Source organism: Muntiacus reevesi, chromosome 7, assembly GCF_963930625.1.
Source record: "Muntiacus reevesi chromosome 7, mMunRee1.1, whole genome shotgun sequence".
NCBI lineage: Eukaryota > Metazoa > Chordata > Mammalia > Artiodactyla > Cervidae > Muntiacus > Muntiacus reevesi.
This window is the reverse complement of record NC_089255.1, coordinates 10,317,018-10,339,116: the sequence shown is the minus strand read 5'-3', so window position 1 is coordinate 10,339,116 and position 22,099 is coordinate 10,317,018. Positions and strand designations below refer to the sequence as shown.

The following is a 22,099-nucleotide window of genomic DNA, read 5'->3' as shown; positions in this document are numbered from 1 at the left end:
TCCCTTAAATGATAAACATAAGGAAATACAGTACCTCCTTGGAAGGCTTGTGGAAATTAAATGAGAGGATAATATATATTCAAGTGTTTTTCTCACTTTACATAGCAATATTAACCAAATACATGGTCTGTTTTGTTTCTTCTCTCCCTCATGCACACACAACCACAATCACTCATATTAACACAATGCTATGTTAATTTCAAAGTACTTTTCCCATGTATTCTATTTATCTGCCTAGCAATCCTATAGAATAGGCATGGTGGCATTATCAACACCTTCAACACAGATACGTGAAACTGAGGAGTTTTGGTGGCTTTAAATCAAGGAAAGTTAAACTAGTTGCTTAAATACCTAGTCTGCAACTTCCCTCATTTTTACCTGAATCTATAATCACAGGATAAGGCAACGGCAACCCACTCCAGTACTCTTGCCTGGAAAATCCCATGGACGGAGGAGCCTGGTAGGCTGCAGTCCATGGGGTTGCAAAGAGTTGGACATGACTGAGCAACTTCACTTTCACTTTTCACTTTGCTGCATTGGAGAAGGAAACGGCAACCCACTCCAGTGTTCTTGCCTGGAGAATCCCAGGGACGGCGGAGCCTGGTAGGCTGCCCTCTATGGAGTTGCACAGAGTTGGACACGACTGAAGCGACTTAGCAGGAGCAGCAGCATAATCACAACTTAATAAAGCCAAACATTCTGTAAAAGCCAAAATAGTCTGGAGCCTTTTCTCTCGCTTTCCACTTAAGGACTATGTATATAGAGCAGTTCCTGTCCTAATTCAGTCTCATGTTGTTACCTACTATAAGAGCTAGTCAATACCTTGTCTACCAACATCTTTTGACAGAATGTATTCTTTCACCTAACTGCTGCTCGCTTCACTGGAAATTATTTTCCAATAGCTCAGGAATATGAAGGTAATGCAGAAAATTATGAATATAGAATGCTCTATATGAATAATTCAAACTGCTTCTCAGAGAGTGGTGGCAAGATTTGTGTGGCCTCCCATGGAAGGGAGTTGGAAGAAATGTACCTGGACAGACGGAGCTTGTCTGTATCTCTTCATCTGGCTTATTTCCATGTTTTTTAAAGAAGCCTCCCGGTTTGTTTCTGGCTGTGCTGACCGTCGCCGCCGTGCGGGCTTTCCTCCAGGTGCACGAGCGGGGCTGCTCTCCCGTTGCGGTCACTAGGGCTGCACTCACGGAGGCGGCTTCCCTGACTGCGGAGCACAGGCTCTGGGGCGGGCGGCCCTCAGGGGTTGCAGCTCCGGGGCTCTAGAGCTCAGGCTTGCAGTCGTGGCACATGGGGCTAGCTGCTCTGCGGTGTGGGGGCTCTCCAAAAATCAGGGATAGAACCCGTGTCCCCTGCACTGGCAGGCGGATGCTTTACCACTGAGTCATAGGGAAACCCTTGATTTCTATCTTTTATAAATTGTAATGGGAACTATGTTTTCCTGAGTTCCATGAGTCACTGTAGTGAATTTTTCAAACTTAAAAGGGCTGTAGCAAAACCGCTAAATTTGTAGCCTACTGTTTACAAATACAGATGGCCTATGGACACCCCAAATTTGCTAGTAGTGTCTAAAGGGAAGGCAGTCTTCTTGGGAATTTTGCCTTTAAGCTGTGAGCTCTGTAACTTCGAACATTTATTGTCAGAATTGAAATCTGCTACACGATACCCATTATTTTTAATTATTTTAAAGGTGAGTATATGCTAACACATAATGCCTAGAAAAAGACTGAAAGGATATACCTTAACTTGTTAATAGTGGTCTTCTTTAACTGCTAGGATTGAATGGTCTTTATATACTTTTCTATAACTATTGTGAACACAAAATACTTAATCCACTCATTAAGGGGGAAAAAAAAAAACCTCCACTCACTTTTAAAAATACCTAACAAGGATAATTTCACTGGGAAACTCACCTTTTTGAGCTTTAGCTGTTATTTCAAAGTATTTGACGGTAAGATCTTGAATGGACAGCACGGCCATGTGGGCTTTCCGCTGCCAGTCAGCATCCTCTTTCTGTAGACTTTCAATTCTTCGGGGGCCCAGGTAGTCATTTTCCATAGAAATCTTTAGAGAGAAAAAAGAAAAACTGAAAAAATAATTTCTTCCTCTTATTCATTCCTTAAACATCTACTGAACGTTTGTGTGTCAGGCATTCTCGGTACTAAAAGAATAATTGCTTTTCTCTGCTCTTGAGGAAATGCTATCAATTTACAAAACAATTAAATTAACAATAATGTTGAAAACAGTTAATATAGAAACCTGTTTCCCTTTTCTTCCTCTATTGGATTCTTCATCCTTCTCTCTTCTATATATATATATAAATGAAGAACACAGAACAAAATGTTTGACTGATTATTTTGGGGTGCTGGAAAATTTTTATTTCTCCTTTATGATAATTATATTTTTAGGTTAAGAATTATTTGTGCCAATAAAGTGCTTATTTAATCATCAACATAAGTAAGTAAGGTTGACAGTATATAAAAAATAAGCCTATCTGCCTACTGAAGGACTCTGGAATAAGTAACAGGGAAAAGCTGGCTATGTATTATTTACAAGAGCCACAGCTAAAATGAAAGGACAAAGGAAAAGTTGAAAATCAGATAACAGACAGACAGTGCCAGGTGCATGTCACAGCAGCAACAACATTAACATCAAAGTACACAAAAGCACCACACAGGTATGTCAATATGGAGTAAAGGTGCAGTTCCGGAAAAACAGCCACAGACCCTCTGCATACTCTGTAGTGTTTTACCACATACCGAAAGAGAGATTAAAAATTAAGCCGTTAAGTTAGTAACACCAATATCAGGATGATGGGGAAAAACTTTATAGTGAAAAATGTTAGCCCTTCACTGGCACACTTTAAAAAAAAGAAACAACTGATCAAGTAAACAGATTTCTAAAGCAGAAATACTGAAGACCATACTCTTTAAACAGTACAACTAAAGAAACAGAAGTCAAAAGATTTGGTTAGCCTCGAAGCAACAATATACTGCTCTTTAAAGAAACAGTCTTCCAAATAGCGGGAAAAAATGATTGCAGGGCTACCGAGAAAAAACATGTACATGGAACGCCAAGAATTTCACTTTATGTATGTCAAGTTTAACTCTGCAGGTCATGTCCAGAGATGTAAGCTTGGGCAGCCGTGACACTGGGCTTGCTAGGTGGTGCCAGTGGTAAAATACCCACCTGCCAATGCAGGAGACATAACAACTGTGGGTTCAGTCTCTGGGTTGGGAAGATCCCCTGGAGGATGGCATGGCAACCCACTCCAGTATTCTCACCTGGAGAATCCCATGGACAGAGAGAGGAGCCTGAAGGGTTACAGTCCATGGGGTTGCAAAGAGTCGGACACGACTGAAGCAACTTAGCATACACACACCCTTGACACAGTAGAAGACATTTAAAGCAATGAGAGTGAATCATTTCATGTAAGGAATCACAATCACATAAGTAGGAAGAGTCAATGGAGGAGAAATCAACTCTATCAAGCATTGCTTAGGGGTCAAGTAGATACAACACCAGTATTCACAGACCTAACAGCATGAACTTGGCAACAACAGTTCTGGAGTACTGGCAAACTCCTTCTGCCTATTAATTCCCACCATATCTTCAGATCTCAGCTCAATTACTGGTTCATGGATATCTTCCCTGACTCAATGTTATAGCTGGTATAAGTTCTTCAGTGTAATAAATACCTTTCCTTCTTACCTCTTATCACACTCATTTTTTATTTTATATCACCTGCTTCCCACTCTGAATGTTCCGTGAGGGCAAAGAATGCACAGTATCTCTGCTTGCTTGCTCTTCACTAGCACACTGCCTGGCATGAACTAGGTAATCTAAAATATTTCCTGAAATAGTGAATAAAAATCCACTTCCATACATGTTTTTAAGAAGGACAGAGATACAGAAACATGTGTAAGTACTCTCTTTACAGAGAGTGTAAGTGAATAGGAGACGAGAATAAGGCTTATGAAGGGTAGGCACTATGCTTTATTTTAATGGCAGGTCATAGAGCAGGTTGAGAGGGAGAACCTAAGATTTCTCCTGTGAAGAAACAACCCAGTTACGAAAAGAAACAGATACATGTTCTTTCTCTGAGAAAGAACAGATATATATGTATCGTGTACAATGGAACCCCTCTGCTGCACACCTGAGAGTTAACACAACTTTGTGAAGCAACTACACCCCAATATAAAATAAAGAGTAAAAAAGAAAGAACCCAGTGAAAAATAAGTTGGTAGAGAAGAGGGGAGGAAGAGGACACAAAACAGCTGTTTTTAGATGAAAAGAAAGTGGAATCGCTCAGTCCTGTCCAACTCTTTGCAACCCCACGGACTGTGGCCCACCAGGCTCCTCTGTCCATGGGATTTGCCAGGCAAGAACACTGGAGTGGGTTGCCATTTCCTTCTCCAGGGGATCTTCCCAACCCAGGGATCGAATCTGGGTCTCCTGCATTGCAGACAGGCGCTTTACCATCTGAGCCACCAGGGAAGCCCCTAAAAAAAGTCTCTCTGACCCCAATGTGACATGAACACACAACTTTCTGATTGTTTTTAGTTTGTTTTTAGATGGTAGTGACAAACCATTTAGAAAAATTACTAAGCAAATTTATTAAGCAAAAATTAAAAACAAGACCAACTAGGGTTAGTGAGATCACGGTGAGACAAGACACACATAATATACTGCTGGTGGGACTACAAATTGATTAAAACCTTTTCTGAAAAGTAACTTATGATACCATAACCTTTGAACACATTTAGCTGTTTAGATCAGGACAAACAAACTTTACTCAAGTCCATAAATTGCAGAGGGATTTGAAGGAGGGGTAGGATTTTGACAGTTATATGGGGAGCATATGGGAAAAGAGAACTACCCAAAATGCATGCTGAGCAAAGCCTTGAAGCAAGTTAAGTTCAATGTATGGTAAAGGACAACAGCAGTCCAGCCTACCTGGAGTCTAGGTAAAACAGATGAAGGTAGAGGAAGATAAGACTATACAAGTAGGCTATGATCACCATGAGGAGGGTGTGGAGCTTATACTGCACATGACAAGCAACTGGAAACCACTGTGGCATTCTCAGCAGTACATGGCATATTTAGACTTGTTTGCTTTTAAGATTCTAGAAAACTTGTTTTCTGTAATAAAACCATCAAGGTTTTGTGCTTTTATTTGTTGCAATTTAAAAAAGCTAAAAAGCAAAAGATTCACAAATATGAAAAAAAGATTTACTAAATTGATCACTGCAGCAAAATTTAAATTCTTATTCAGCACGTTATGACAGAAGTCCCATTCAACGACATGACTAAACTCCATCTGTTTATTATACCTAAGACTGTAATTTAGGTTAGCTACAGATTTTCCTTGACTTTGAAAGTCAAAATGTATTTGGATTCTATCGCCTCCAAGTTCAACCTTCTGCCTTGTGAGCTAGGATTCGGGCTCTGAAAACCACATTCAGCCTTTGCCAGGAGGAAGGGCTGGAGGAGATTTCAGAGTTGAGGGAAAGAGGCACCTGGCATCTTCCTATCTGTGTCACTTGACTTTTCCTGTTTGCTGTTCCTGTGATCATCATTTCAGTCTCGCTTTTTAATCCCAGCACCCAGTACCTTCTTCAAGAAGTTAACAGAAACGAGTCTGCAGTTTTTTAAATCTCTGCAGAACCGGCCTCACTGTGTGTGCCCAAGACAAAGCAGCACCAGTCCATCAGTGCTTTATCCCCAGGGATCTGGTTCTCTCCACTGCCATCAGTCACACTGGCACAAACGGCAGTGTCTTCTTCCTCAGAGGTCAGCTTCATAGGGCCTGTCCTTCCACCTTTTCCCTTTGTAACCCCCAATCCTTCCCAGGTGGCCATTTCTGCAATTAACTCTGGTACCTGAGAGCTGCCTTGTGGTTCTCTGTAGAACCATACATATGGTTCTCTGTTGAAATAACTGGTTTGATCTTCCAGTCAGATTCCAACAAACACAACTATGGAACAGAAAATGTAATAAACAGAACAAGCAGTGCTCATAATTCAAAAATCTTAACTCAGATCATGAAGCCAGAAACTTTCACTTGCATAGTTAAACACTGTACAGAAATGAGAAATAAAAAAATAGAAGAAATCTGGTATTCGGCGATAACCTGTACTTTGTTGTTGGATTATCTTTACCTTCATCGCACATATATACCCAAATACACAGAAGAGAAACATGCTATGTTTTTAAATGCTGTTTTTTCAACTGATTCTAAAACTCAGTAGGTAATGCTACAGCCTACTGTTTAAAAATGTGATTATAGTTTATTGTACTGAAGACGTTAAGGATACTGAGTTCTTTTCCTAACTTGGCGAATCTGAAGAGGTACAGCACTGGTCAGCTGGGTCATGTGCTAAAAACAGTGACTCCTCTGTTGTCAATTTCAGGGCCAGAAAGAAAACAGTGTCTGTTTTTAACATGGAAAAAAGTATGTGTCAGTTTAGGTAGCTAGGATAGTGAGACTAGTTTATAAACAGATTTCTTGGCAAGGAATTACTTATTATAAAGTACATCACTAGCTTGGATACTGGGTTTTATATGAGACGCTTAAGTATTTTCTATTGTTGAGATAATAATTTTTTAAAAAGCACTCTGATTCTTGGGTAAAACAAATACAAAGATAAAGTTGTGAATATACTGATGTAGCGGTGATCTTAATGTGAATTTTCCAGGCCCAGGAGTTATATGACTCCTGATTAACAGGATGATATAATTAGATTCGGCGTCATGTATTTCATGTATTTTTACATTCAAAGTAAATGTTAAATGTAATATCCTCAGGAAAGAGTATGAAATGATGCATTTTTGAAAGTAAAAGGCATCTAAAGATAAGGAAATCAACACATAGCTCAGGTGAGAGATAAGCATCTTAGTGTACAGTGCATACATGTAATGTAGTAGCGGGGCTTCCCAGGTGGCCCAGGGTAAGGAACCCTCCTGACAAGCAGATGTGGATTCGAGACCTGGGGTTGGGAAGATCCCCTGGAGAAGAAATGGCAACCAATGCCAGTCCTCTTGCCTGAAAATCCCATGGACAGATTCTGGTGGGCTCACAGAGGGGCTCCATGGGGTCACACAGAGTTGGACACAACTCACCAACCCAACAACAAAAACAACAAGCACCATCTATTTCACAGTGTACACAGCAGAGAATACAGTGGTCCAGTGACGTAAAAACTGCCCGCTGCACAAACCAGGAGGCGGCCAAGCCATCTGTACTGCTGCGCACGCCCGCCTGTCTGCTGGAGCAGTGTGCAGATGGGCGTCTTTTCCTATTTCACACAAAGACACCTACGGATTTCCCCAGGGGAGGGGAAGGGTGGAGGAAGAAGAGTATATTCAAATTACAACCAGAAAATAGTCAAATTGCAAAATGATACGACTGGCTGCAAAGGGGAGGAAAAAGCTGAGGGTGCCTTCTAGTTTTTAACTTATGTACTTTCAGCAAGTTATTAAAAATAAGTTGGACAATGTGTTTGAAATGCTTATGGTTAATCCAGGAAGACTATCAGTAGGTGAACTCACTGTGACTCATTAAGACATTGGGTTTAAAAATCTAGAGAGGATCATCTAGTTTATTTACTTTTACTTATTTATTTAAGCTTCCCTCTCTTTGGGGGTGGGGGGCGTGCTGTATGGCTTATGTGCTCTTAGCTCCTCAACTAGGGATCAAACCCCGGCCCCCAGCAGTGAACAGTCCTAGTCACTGGACCACCAGGGAATTCCCCAAGAATCATCTAGTTTAATTTCTGTTTCATGGATGAGAAAACTGAGGCTCAAAGTGAATGTATCTTACAATTTAGTGTGCTCCATACCTCAGCTATTTCAGATTCTATTAGACGTGTGGTTCTCAACTTTACAGCATGTCATACTTACCGGGAAGACTACAACAAAGATGGCTGAGCTCTTCCCTAGAGTTTCGGTTAAGGGTATCTGAGGTAAGGCCTAAGAATTTGTGTTTCTAACAAGGTTTGAAGTGATACTGATGCTCCCTGTCTGGGGGGGGTCACATTTTTCACATGTTAATGAACCAGTACATTAAAGTCTGGGAGCTTCTGAAAGGGATGAGGCTAAAGAATAAAGGTCAAATTCCACAGGATGATACAGCTTTCTAGGTCCTGACCGTACCTTCTCTCCTACAAATCCTTAGACCTGAGGCATACGAAACAATTCACACCCTGTGGAAAAACTAATAGAAGAGGCTTTGCAGTCAAATGTGTTTCAGTCCCAGCCATGCCACTTATTGGCCTCCACAGATGGTGCTGGGTTGGTGACTCAATAAGGTTTGAATAATTTACTCTGTCTAAAAACCCAAGTACTATGCCTGTTTATTATACCATTCCTATTTTTATATATATGGAATATTCTCAATTCCAATCTCTAACACAAACATATGTACTCACTTCCTACTGAATTCTTATTCTTCAATAGTGAAGCTCACTAATCCCTCTTTTACCATATGTCTTCAGGCTATGCTGATCGCCTCAGCTTGTGTCTCTACATAAACTTGTACATTTTGCCCATTCCTCTTTTTAAAAATCACCTGAGTTATAATTTATATACAACAAAATGTACCCATGTTTTAAACATAAATTTTGACAAAGTTTTATATCCACGATAACAGCCACCATAATCAAGATTTAAAGCACATCAATCTCTCCAAAGGATTCTGTTACATCTGCTTCCTCTCAGAGAATCTCCCTGGCCCCACCACAGGCAACAACTCTTCAGAACAATTTTCTAGAATTCCATGTAAATGGAGGCGTAGTTTATACTCTGTGTCTGGCATCTTTCACTCAGCACAACTTTCTGTAAGCTGTTTAATCAGGATGTAATTAATTTACATAAAATCAAGTTAATCAATCCATCTAAAGTATGTGATTTGATGGGTTTTGATTGCTATAAACCCAAGAAACAGCCACTACAATCATGATACAAAACATTTGTCACCTCCAATATATGCCAATACCACTGTGCCATCCATCCCTTCACACAGCATATACTCTCTTGTATCTGGCTTCTTCAACTCAGCACAACTCTGAGGTGTGTCTATGCCGCTGTGTCTTGTGTTGTTTAGCTGTTAAGTCACGTCTGACTCTGTGAACCCATGAACTGTAACCCGCCAGGCTCCTCTGTCCATGGAATGTTCTAGGTAAGAATACTGGACAGGGTTGCCATTTTCTTCTCCAGGTGACCTTCCCGAGCCAGGGATTTAACCTGCGTCTCCTGCTGGATTCTTTACCACCGGGCCTCCAGAGAAGACCACCTTTTGTATTGTCGAATATTATTCTATCATATGGATATACCACATTTTATTTGCTCATTCACCTATTGATGGTTATTTGAGCTGTTCCAGTTTGGGGCTATTGGGAATCCAGTCGGCACAAACACTGGCAAGTTTTTTCTTTTGTGAACAGATGTTTTCATTTCTCTTGCATAGGTAACTAGGAGACAAACAGCCGAGTTGTAAGATATGTACAGCTGACTCTTGAACAACACAGGTTTGAACTGCCTGAGTCCACTTCTATGCAGACTTTTTCCCCGACAAACATTACAGTGCTGTAAGATCTGCTGTTGTTGAATCCACAGATGGGGAACCATGGATCTGGAAAGCTATTTTGCCATTAAACATCTGAGAATTCTGGTATAAATGGCAGGCACAGTAAACACACCCAAGGGCTGTTCAAAGATCAACTGTATGCGTTTAATTTTTGAAGAAATTGTCAAGCTGTTTTCCCAAGTGGCTGTACCACTTTAAAATCCTATTAGCAACGTATGAATATTCCAGTTACTCTACATCCTCATTACCATTTGGGAGGGCCAAATATTTCATTACACTCACTTGAATAATTAGTGTGTAACACTGTCGCACTCTGGTATCGATCTCTATTTCCTAGGTGAGTGTGTAACACTGTCGCACTCTGGTATCGATCTCTATTTCCTACGTGAGTGTGTACAGTGTCACACTCTGGTATCGATCTCTATTTCCTAGGTGAGTGTGTACAGTGTCACACTCTGGTATCGATCTCTATTTCCTAGGTGAGTGTGTACAGTGTCACACTCTGGTATCGATCTCTATTTCCTAGGTGAGTGTGTACAGTGTCACACTCTGGTATCGATCTCTATTTCCTAGGTGAGTGTGTAACAGTGTCACACTCTGGTATCGATCTCTATTTCCTAGGTGAGTATGTACAGTATCGTACTCTGGTATCAATCTGTATTTCCTAGGTGAGTGTGTTGGGCATCTTTGTATGTGATTATTGGTCATTTCTTTGTGTCCTTTTAAATATTTAGCTCATATTGAAAATTTGGGGGTTTTATCTTACTGAGTTGCACAGTTCCTTTCTCAGATATATTGATATTACAAATTATTTTGTCTTAGTGTATGGCAAGACTTCTCATTTTCTTAATCTTTCAAATAGTAAAATATTTAGTTTTAGTGAAGTCCAATTTATCATTCTTTTTATTAGTTTTTGGCTCAAGTTTTCTGCATTGTTATCTAAAAAAATATTTGCCTTTCCTTCCCAAAGACTGTAAAACCTTTCGCAGTTTGCGTATAAAAGTTTTATACTCTAAGCTTTATGTTTTGGTCTAAGATATATTCAAATTAATTTTTGTATATGGTGTAACATAAGGAAGACTAGGGTTCATTTTTTCTATATAGATATCCACTTCTCGCAACATTTGTTGATAAAGACTATTCTTTCCCCCTACTGAATTGCTTTGGTACCTTTGTGAAAAACTAATTGAATACATAACCACCCTACTGGAATTTTAATTTGCATCTACAGATCCATTGAGAGCTGACATGTGAACATTACTGACTACTGTTAATAGATTTTCTTCTAATCTATTACCATGGTCTATCTCCCATTTATTTAGGTATGCTTTAAGTTCTCTCAGCAAAATTTTATAATTTTTCAGTATACAGTTTTTTAATAGATTTTATAAAATTTATCTTTAAACATTTCAAGCATTTTAAAAAATTTCTATTTCAGTTTCATTTCTAGAAGACAGAAAATACAACTGAATTTTTAAATATTGACCTTGTAACTAAACTTACAGATTACTTCCAGTAGCTTTTTTAGATTCTTATTTTTCACATGTGATCACATAATCTATGACTTACAAAAAGCTTTACTTTTTTCCCCAATGCCAGAGAGACAGTGAAGAAAAATTGAGAGAGCAGACAATTTTGTCTTGTTACCAATCTTAGTGGGGGAAGAATTCAATCATTCATCATCATGTATGATGTTAAATGAGCTCTACATAATATCCTTTTTATCGGGTCAAGGATGGGCTTCCCTGGTAGCTCAGACAGTAAAGAATCTGCCTGCAATGCAAGAGACCCAAACTTGATCCCCAGGTCAGGAAGATCCATCCCCTGGAGAAGGGAATGGCTACCCACTCCAGTATTCTTGCCTGGAGAATTCCATGGACAGAGGAGCCTGGCGGGCTACAGTCCATGGGGTCGCAAAGAGTCGGACAGGACTGAGTGATTAACACTTTCACTTTTGTCAGGTCAAGGAAGTTCCCTTCTCTGCCTACTTTGCTGAAATTTTACCATGGATGGGCAATGAGCTTTATCAAATGTATTTATGCACCCACAGACACTGATTTTTTTTCTTTATTGATAATATTGTGAGTTACATTGGTTACTTTTTGTAATGTTAAACCAATCTTGTCTTTCTGAGATAAATCCTGGTTATGGTATACTACTGAATCCTATTTTTCAATACTACATTAAAGATTATTATATCTACATTCATAAGTGATATTTATCTGTAGTTTTCTTTTTCTCTGTAATGTCATTTGATTTGGATAATGCTTATCTCAAGGTTTTAAATTATGAATTCAACTTTGTTAATATCAAGCTACTAAATTTTTTCTATTTTCCTTTGAACCTATTTTGACCATTTGCATTTCTGTAAGAAATGTGTCCATTTCATCTAAGTAGTTGAATTTTTGGCACAAATTTGTTCCTGTTCTCTTTCTAGCTCATCATTATAGTTGAGAGGCATCAGAGGACCAACGCAGTAAAACACCATTTTTACCTCTGAAAATATTACCAGTTTAAAAAATTGCCAGTTCCTCCTCACCTATATTCTTCTTCCCAGGAGAAAAAAATGAAGTAGTAAGTGATGCTAGTGGACAGTACAGTCTGACATGGCGGTTCAATTTGCTAATATTAATACTCAGCATAAATCATACCGCTGCTGCTGCTGCTGCTAAGTTGCTTCAGTGGTGTCTGACTCTGTGCGACCCCATAGACGGCAGCCCACCAGGCTCCCCTGTCCCTGGGATTCTTCAGGCAAGAACACTGGAGTGGGTTGCCATTTCCTTCTCCAATGCATGAAAGTGAAAAGTGAAAGTGAAGTTGCTCAGTCGTGTCCGACTCTTAGCGACCCCATGGACTGCAGCCCACCAGGCCCCTCTGTCCATGGGATTTTCTAGGCAAGAGTACTGGAGTGGGTTGCCATTGCCTTCTCCTATACAAATCATGTATAATAATAATTAATATGAAAGCAAAAATTCACACAGACTCTGATAGTCAATGTTAAGCTGTATAGATTATGTCTGCTCTACACTGCAACCTAGTTTAGAAGAAGATGGGGCCTCCATGTCTTCTAGTTTATCCCTGGCCTTCCAGTCAAGTTTTCAATGGGCAAAAATTCTACAGTTCATTTTTAAAAATTGAAGGATACTGTAGTGCCTAAAAATTCTTAGTTACTATTTATCACTTTAGTCAAAATGCCAAGTTTTATGGCAAAACTGCCATTTTCTTTTTCAAAATGCCCATATTTTTCAAAATTATTAATAAGAACATACCAATTATGTGATGGTCTGTATGGCTCCATGTTGATTCATTAAAGGAAAAAAGACACACAGACATGCTTTACGTTGTATTTTTTCAAATATACACTCATTCTTGCCCCCAAGCATAAGGTTCTCAGAATAACTGGTAATTTCTCACATATAAATTTATTAAATAATGCTCAAAATTAACCCATTATGCAAAAAAAAATTTTAATATCCTAGTTCAGCAATATTTTCATGTCAATTAAACAGCAACACTGATTTTAGGTCAGCTATAAAACCAAACCCGTAACACTCACCTCAAAAAATGTAGTATTACTTTACACACAAAAATCAAATGTCATGAAGTTTAAAGCTCTACCATTAAAGCCTTATAACTTTTAAAGAGGTCCTCCCAAAACATATGTTCCCAAAACTCCTGCTAAAGAAATCTAGGACTAGACTAGACAAGGTCCTCTCAACCCTGCCTATTCAGCAGAGTCACCTTTTCAGATGCTTTTATTTTTTTATTTATTATTTTTTTCTTTTTCAATTAGCAATAATCGCGCCTCGGATAAACCTCACTGGCTACGATACTGCCACTGCGCAAAGCTTCAGATGCTTTTAAAATGAGGTATTCAGGCTCTGTGTAACACAAAACTACTAAACTAGCATCTTTGGGAACAATGGACCAGATATCTACATTTATAAAAGCTCCTCTAATAATTAAAATGCATAGCCAGCCAGTCTGAGAACTACGAAATAGGTAGGCTGCATTTTAGGTTTAAAAAAAAATACCTTGATCTGCTGTCTTCGTAGCATAGCAAGTTCTCGCATGTCTCGGAATGGCTGCAGTAAATACTGATAGAGTTCAGTTGTGGCTTCCGCAAGGCTGCTGTAGGCTTCGTCCTCCATCTGATACAAGTCCAGAAGCTCCACCATGCTCTCCGTATTCTTGTGCTTATCCAGGAGCTGTGGAACAAGAAAGTTTCACTGCAAAGAAATCCAACTGGAATAGCCTGTAAACGTTTGCAAACTCGCTATCATCTCAGGACTTTGGGACTCTGAAATGCGGAATTAAGAGAGGATGAGACGCACTGATCGTTTGCATTACTCATCTCCATGCCTCATGTGTTTTACTACAAGATCACTGCCTGACACATCGTTTTCTAACTATGTCTCTAGGTTATTCGGTTATTCCGGTTCTCTGCATATTCTGGTATTCTGGAATTCCATACTATCTGCCTACCCTTAACTCTTAAAAAAAGTTTTTCCAGTATCTAGTAGCTTTCTCCATATTTACATAAATTTTTTTCCCCCATCATTTATCCAAGGCCTCCTCAGACAACCATTTTGCCTTGTTGCATTTCTTTTCCTTGGAGATGGCTTTGGTCACCATGCAAAGAAATAGAGGAAAACAACAGAAAGGGAAAGCCTAGAGGTCTCCAAGAAAATACCTATAAAACAATACCGATAAAGTTAGGAGACTGACACGCTCCATTCAGCTTCACTAGTTACTAAACCTAGAGCCTATTATACAGAGTGTCAGAATGAGAAATATAAATAAGGTATACTGACACATATATATGGAATCTAGAAAAACGGTACTGATGAATTTATTTTCAGGGCAGCAATGGAGAAACAGAGGTGGAGAACAGAGCTATGGACACGGGGCAGGGAAGGGGGGCAAGGGTGAGATGTATGGAGAATAACATGGAAATTTAATTACCATATGTAAAATAGCTAGCCAATGGGAATTTGTTCTGGACTCAGGGAACTTAAAACAGCGACTCTGTGACAATCTAGAAGAGTGGAATGGGGAGGGAAGTTCAGGAGGGAGAGGACATGGGTGTACCTATGGCTGATTCTTGTTGATGTCTGACAGAAAACCACAAAATTCTGTAAAGCAATTATCCTTCAATTAAAAAAAAGTGGCCCCCCCAAAAAGATACAGTAATCAAGACAGTATAACACTGGTAAAAGAATAGATTAATGGAAGACTCTAAAAGCAAACCAATACACAAATAGTCAAGCAGTCTTTTGACAAAAGAGCAAAGACAATTCAAAGAAGAGATCAGTCTTTCCAACAAATGGTATTGAAACAAATGGATATCCATGTATGACAGAAAGAAAAAGAAATCTACAGACCTTAAACTTTTCACAAAAATTCATTTAAAATGGACCACAGATCTAAATGTAAGATACAAAGTTATAAAACTCTTAGAAAATAACACAGGACAAAATCTAAGTAACCTTAGGTTTGATGACTTATTAGATATAATGTAAAAACACAATACTTTTCTGTAAACCTGAGTGTGATAAAACAAAGTGTATTAACTTTTAAATGATAACAAACCTATTTAAAGACATAGTTTTATACTTCACTGTATGCATGCTTTTTTTAAAATAAAACAAAAAATCATTAAAAATAAATCCATAATATCCAATTAACACTGATTTTCACCCCTATTAAGTCCTAGTGTTTTAAAATGATCGGACCAATCAATGTCTTTCTGCTTTGTTAACAAGTAGCTTTTGGTAGGCTGGTTTTGTTTGCTGTTTGTTTTTAATAGAGGCCTACTAGAACAAAAAGAATTAATTCAAACATCAGTGATTTTAACAGCTGATAACACACAAACGATTAACAGATGTACACAGAAAGCCTGACCCGATCTTGCTTTATGCTGAAAGCAAAGAGATGCCATCAAAGGTTTGTTGATTTGCTTTGTTTTTCCTTCAAAAATCTCTCTGGTTCCAGGGAAGCATCAAGGAATACTTTCCCAAGTAAAGGAATCTTGACTTGTATTCTGAAGGGAAAAAGGGACTAACTAGGCAAAGGGGGGCTTCCCTGATGGCTCAGCTGGTAAAGAATCCACCTGCAATGCAGGAGACCTGGGTTCGATTCGTGGGTTGGGAAGATCCCCTAGAAAAGAGAACGGCTACCAACTCCAGTATTCTGGCCTGGAGAATTCCATGGACTGTATAGTCCACAGGGTCGCAAAGAGTCTCACTTTCACGTTCTTTCAGGCAAAGTGTAAAGGGAAGACTGGGTCAGAAAAACATAGTGACTTGACCCTAGATACCGTAAAATAAGGTTTATAAATTGGAGTAAACAGAGAAAGGCAACATATGAAAGACAATTCTGGAGACGCTAACATACATGATAGACTGGAGTTATACTACAGTGGTGAGAACGGACTGGACTGCAAGGGGCAACAGAGTGGATGCAGACAGGTTAGTTCATAGTCTCCTAGGTTGGTCCATGAAAGCTGCTCTTAAGCTTAGACTGGAGGAAGAGAAAAGCATGGATTCATGAAATGCTTAAAATATAAAAGCAACTGGACTTGTTAAAAGACTGGATTTCCCCTTGACTCTAAGATCTTTGGTCGTCACTGATACAAAGAACACAGGAATAGAAACAGGTTTTTAGAGCAAAGTTTACAGATTCAGAGACAGTGTCCAAGCTGTTTTTTACATATCCATGAAGAGAGGTCATAAAAGGAAGGCAAAATGTCCCCAAGCTACACCTTCACTTTAATTGGTCTACAACCTAACTAGGGAAACAAACCAAGAGACAGAAGTAAAATACTGATTGTAAAAGACACTTAAAAGTTTAGAGAAAAGATGGTTCAGAGTGGGCTAAAGCAGCTGAAACAGATGTCCTAAAGCTAGGATTTGAAGTGGATCTTGAAAGATGGGAAGTGAAGACAGGTGAAGAACAACACCTAGACAGGTGAAGAACAACTCAGTCTTAAGATATTATATGAAAAGAAGTGTCACAGATTTGAAATTTGGATGGGAGGAAGAGGGTGGCAGAGTGTCATCATGCTCCTTGAGGTAGAGTGTATGCACTAGTAAGCGGGACACCACACTGAGTCAGCAAATGCAGCATTTCTAATAAGCAGGGAAACCATCTATGGAATAGAAAAAAAAAAAGAGAATGATGCATTTGATCAATGGGATCTGTTTAACATTTAGTTTACACAGTTCGGCGCATCTAGAAAACCATATCAAAGTAATGGTCATTTAGTACCTGGTTACTTGAAGCATAGTCTGGGACCAGCAGCATCTGAAAACTGGTTAGAAATAAAGAACCTCAGGGCCCACTCCAGACCCACAGAATCAGAATGAGCGATGAGTCTGCACAGCAAAGTTTGAGAAGCACTGCTTCAGTAAACACCTTTCATGCCCACATTGACTATGTGTGCTTCGCTCAGTCGTGTCCGACTCTGCGACCCCATGGACTGGAGCCCACCAGGCTTCACTGTCCATGGGGATTTTTCAGGCAAGAATACTGGAGGGGGTTGCCATGCCCTCCTCCAGAGGATCTTCCCAACCCAACAATCGAAACCAGGACTCCGGCATTGCAGGCAGATTCTTTACTGTCTGAGCCACCAGGGAAGCCCCTACATTAACTATAATGTGAGACAAAAGTCTCAGTAAATCACACAAATTATGTAGCGCATCTTCAAATTGAAAACTGTTAAGAATTATGTAACATTTTTTCTTGTATCTAAAATCATTCTTCCCTCACTCTCACTGCTTAACTATTATTTTATTTTAGCTCAATGAGCACTACTCAGACCAAAATTAAGGCAAAATTCCCATTTCTCGTGGTTCAGTTCCATATTAAAGCATTTTTAGCTATTCTAAAAAACAGTTACTACTGAAGCCAGCCACAGAATGATCTTCATCTTTAGAAGACAGGTCTGAAGAGACACAGTCAGTCTGGCATTCTCTCCAGCACTGGCCAGATCTTATCTCCAACACATGGGCCATTCAATGAAACTGAATGTTTAAAAGCAATCCCCCCACTCCCCACAAATATATTTAATAAGTAAGAATAAACAAAAAATATTGAACAAATAAAAAATAAAAGTGATTGCCATTAAAATAGTCAAATTAATCAAATTGACTGTTTTCATTCTGATATGTTTGCTTGTTTTTTAAAAATTATAATTTGGCCTTTTACTACTACAAAGAAATGATGAAATCATAATGAAGATATTCCAGTTCTTCTGACAGAATTCTATTAATTTACGAACTGGCAATTTACAATCCAATTTAGAATAACCTGAAAAATCACAATAGAAATAGAATTCAATAAGCTGTTATAATTTATATGCAGAAGCCAACAGCCCTTTCATATTAAATACAAAACAATCAGCAAGGATTCCATCTGCAATAAAACAGAAAAATACCTAGGAATAAACTTAAATCTATTAAGAGCCATGTAAATAAAATGTTATGGTACCAAAAGACTATGTAAATAAATAGAAGACTGAATCTATGAATTTCATATGGTAACAAAACACCTCTTGATACTTCTATGGCACAGGAAAAGGCCAATTTTAAAGTTCACATGAAAATAAGAGGACAAAATAGCAAAAAAAAATAAACAAAATTTTTTTTTCTTATAAAGAGTAAATGTGGAGAAAGGTAATGGCCTACCCAGGTATTATAAATATTTGACATAAACATTGAGTACAATGAATAAAGAGTTCAGATATATGAAAGTTTACTGCATGATAAGCAAGAATCATTCAAGAAATATATGTGATAACTGTCATTTCCCCAGAAAAATAAGAGAGATCCCATCTTATTCCTGAGTGAAGTAGCTCAGTCATGTCCGACTCTGCGACACTATGGACTGTAGTCTGCCAGGCTCCTCCATCCAAGGGATTCTCCAGGCAAGAGTACTGGAGTGGGTTGCCATGTTCTTGTCCAGGGGATCTTCCCGACCCAGGGATTGAACCCAGGTCTCCCGCATTGCAGGCAGATGCTTTACCATCTGAGCCACCAGGGAAGCCAAGATAAATTCTTGCAGGATCAACAATTTAAATGCAAACAGCAAAATCAACTGGCTACAGACATAAATAACTAAATCAAGAAATATATGACAAAGGGAAAAATATTTGCAACACAATTTCCAAGATCAAAACAAACAGGTACAGAAATTACTCTTGAACAAATGAAGATTCATAGTATAAAATAAATCACAAATTAAAAGTTTTCATGGGAGACAGGGTGCTCAGGGCTGGTGCACTGGGATGATCCTGAGGGATGGGTTGGGGAGGGAGGTGGGAGGGGAGTTCAGGATGGGGGACACATGTACACCCATGGCTGATTCATGTCAATGTATGGCAAAACCACTACAATACTATAAAGTAATTAGCCTCCAATTAAATTAATTAATTAAAAAAATAAAACTTTTCATGGATAAGATCAAAAAGTTTTGAAAATAAGTCTTGGGTTTAAAAGGATATATTAGGTTGGTACAAAAGTAATTATAGTTTTGCATTGTTGAACTTTGCCATTTGATACTGGAATACATTCTTAAATAAATGTTGTTATATTATATACCATTTTAATATGCATTTCTCACTTTATGCTTTTTGCTAATTAATTATTACTAGCTGTTTATACACATTTTAGACTATGGAAATGTTAGACAAAAAACAAATTGGAGCGTTTTTTGTCTGAGTTCAGAATGGGTCATAAAGCAGCAGAGACAACTCACACCATCAACAATATCACTTGGTCAAGGAACTGCTAATGAATGTACAGTGCAGTGGTGGTTCAAGAAGTTTTGCAAAAGAGACAAGAGCCTTGAAGATGAGGAGTGAAATGGCCAGCCACTAGAAATTGACAACAATCCACTGAGAACATCATCGAAGCTGATCCTCTTACAACTACACAGGAAGCTGCCCAAGAACTCAAGGTCAACCTTAGTACAGTCATTTGGCATTTGAAGCAAATTGGAAAGGTGAAAAAGCTCAGTGAGTGCCTCATGAGCTGACTACAAAAAAAAAAAAAAATGTTTGAAGTGTCGTCTTCTCTTATTCTTTTTTTAAAATGTTAATTGGAAGATAATTACATTACAATATTATGATGGTTTCTGCCATACATCAATACGAACTGGCCATAAGCATACATTTGTCCCTTCCATTATGTACCCCTCTCTCACCTCCCTCCCCACTCCATCCCTCCATACTGTCACAGAGCACCAGCTCTGGGTGCCCTGCATCATAATTGGGAAAAAAAGACACATGTATCCCAATGTTCACTACAGCACTATTTATGATAGCTTAGACATGGAAGCAACCTAGATGTTCATTGGCAGATGAATGGATAAAGAAGCTGTGGTATATATACACAGTGGAATATTACTCAGCCATAAAAAGGAACGCATTTAAGTCAGTTCTGATGAGGTGGATGAAACTAGAGCCTATTACACAGAGTGAAATAGGCCAGAAAAAGAAAGACAAATATCACATATTAATGCATATATATGGAAACTGGAAAGATGGTACTGACAATGCTACATGCAGAGTAGCAAAGGAGACACAGACATAATGAACAGACTTCTGGACTCAGTGGGAAGAGAGGGTGGGATGACCTGAGAGAATAGCACTGAAATCTATACATTACTATATGTAAAACAGTCTTCTGTTATTCTATGCAACAACAATGAATCATTTCTCAATTGGATTGTGACATGAGACGAAAAGTGGACTGTATACGACAAGTGTGATGACCAGCTCAGTGGTGGGACTGACAAGAAGCACCAAAGCACTTTCTAAAGCCAAACACATACCCGTGGTCACAAGTGGTCTGCTGCCTGTCTGATCCACTACAGCTTTCTGAATCCTGGTGAAACCGTTACATCTGAGAAGTATGCTCAACAAATCAATGAGATGCACCCAAAACCACCTTGCCTAAACCAAGCATTGGTCAACAGATAGGGCCCAATTCTTCTCTGCAACAATGCCCAACCACACGTCGCACAACCAACACTTCAAAAGTTGAACAAATTGGGCTACAACATTTTACCTCATCTGCCATATTCACCTGACCTCTCACCAACCGACTACCACTTCTTCAAGCATCTCGACAACTTTTTGCAGGGAAAATGCTTCCACAACCAGCAGGATGCAGAAAACGCTTTCCAAGAGTTCACAGAATTCCAAACCACGGATTTTTAGGCTACAGGAATAAACAGACTTATCTCTCATTGGCAAAAGCGTGCTCACTGTAATGGCTCCTATTCTGGTGAATACAGACGAGCTTGCGCCAAGTTACAATGATCTACGATTCAGGGTTCCAAACCACAATCACTTTTGCACCAACCTAACAAAAACAAATAGCAAACGTCTTCTTTTGTTTCAAACAATCTGAATTGATACATCCTCTACAGAAAGCAATTTAAGCAAAACGCATATTTCTCTTTGACCCAGCAATTTCTCTTACAGAATTTTATCCTATAGATAAATATGCACATGTAGGAAAAGGTATGCTATTTCAACAGAGAAAGACCAGGAAAAAACCTATATGTCAAACCAAATCCATTCAATGGAGCATTATTTAGCCATTAGAAGAAATATTGTTTGTTACAGGAAAAAGAAAACTAAGATGTTAATAACATGCTACCACCTGAGTTGTTTAAAGGTGGAAAATAGGACATATCCATACATACTGTCTATGTCTTTATGCATGTAACTGAATCTGTAAGACACGCAAGAAATCTTATGGGTGGCTGCCTCTGAGGAGATGAGAAGACGGGAGAAGGAGTTGGGTTTATACTCCAGCATTCAATCATGATCTATGGAGTAAATATACTTTTTTAAAAAAAGGAAGTCTTATAGCGTATTTTTTTTCCACCCCGAAAGTATCTTGGCTTACACATGAAAAGAGGAAAATTAAATTATACCCTTTGCCACAATATCCAAAACTACACATACAACTTTTGCTAAAGTATGAGAAATATGAAAATGATACATGCTTCTCTTCCTTTGCTCACCTACAAAAGTACCTAAGTCATGTGTTAAACCATCTATTTTAAGCTACAGCTGAAAAGGAAGATTATGAAAGTAATAGCAGCGGTATGAAAAATCAATTTCTAATCACAACACTCTTCTCAAGTCCCAGAAATCAGTTCTAATTAGTGGCAAAGATGCTCCTAGGCTTAACACCAAGGCTGCAACATATCTGAAATAAAATAACCAGATTAAGGAAGGACAGGACAATAAAATGGGAGGGCAGTGTTGTCACATGAATGTGTAATAGTAACAAAGCAGTGGTTATCTTTACAATGAATTATAAACTATCTTTTTTTTGGCCTCACCTCACGGCTTGTGGTATCTTAGTTCCCTGACCAGGGATTGAACCCGGGCCCTCAGCAAAGAAAGCAAAGTCCTAACTACTGGACTACCAGAGAATTCCCTAAACAATTTTTTATTGTTATAATAAAGGCAATAATTCTCTC

General features: G+C 38.8%; 1 protein-coding gene and 1 pseudogene across 1 annotated transcript in view; both read right to left on the bottom strand.

Moving 5' to 3' along the window:
- Positions 1-22,099, bottom strand: part of JMY (junction mediating and regulatory protein, p53 cofactor) — a 68,062-nt gene that overhangs the window by 28,895 nt on the left and 17,068 nt on the right. The window contains exons 2-3 of the mRNA XM_065940124.1: positions 13,633-13,806; positions 1,926-2,076 (exon numbers count right to left, since the gene is read on the bottom strand). Coding sequence (XP_065796196.1) covers positions 1,926-2,076; positions 13,633-13,806 — 325 coding nt within the window. The remainder of the gene's footprint in view (positions 1-1,925; positions 2,077-13,632; positions 13,807-22,099) is intronic.
- On the bottom strand, positions 13,367-13,448 carry LOC136172825 (U4 spliceosomal RNA; annotated as a pseudogene).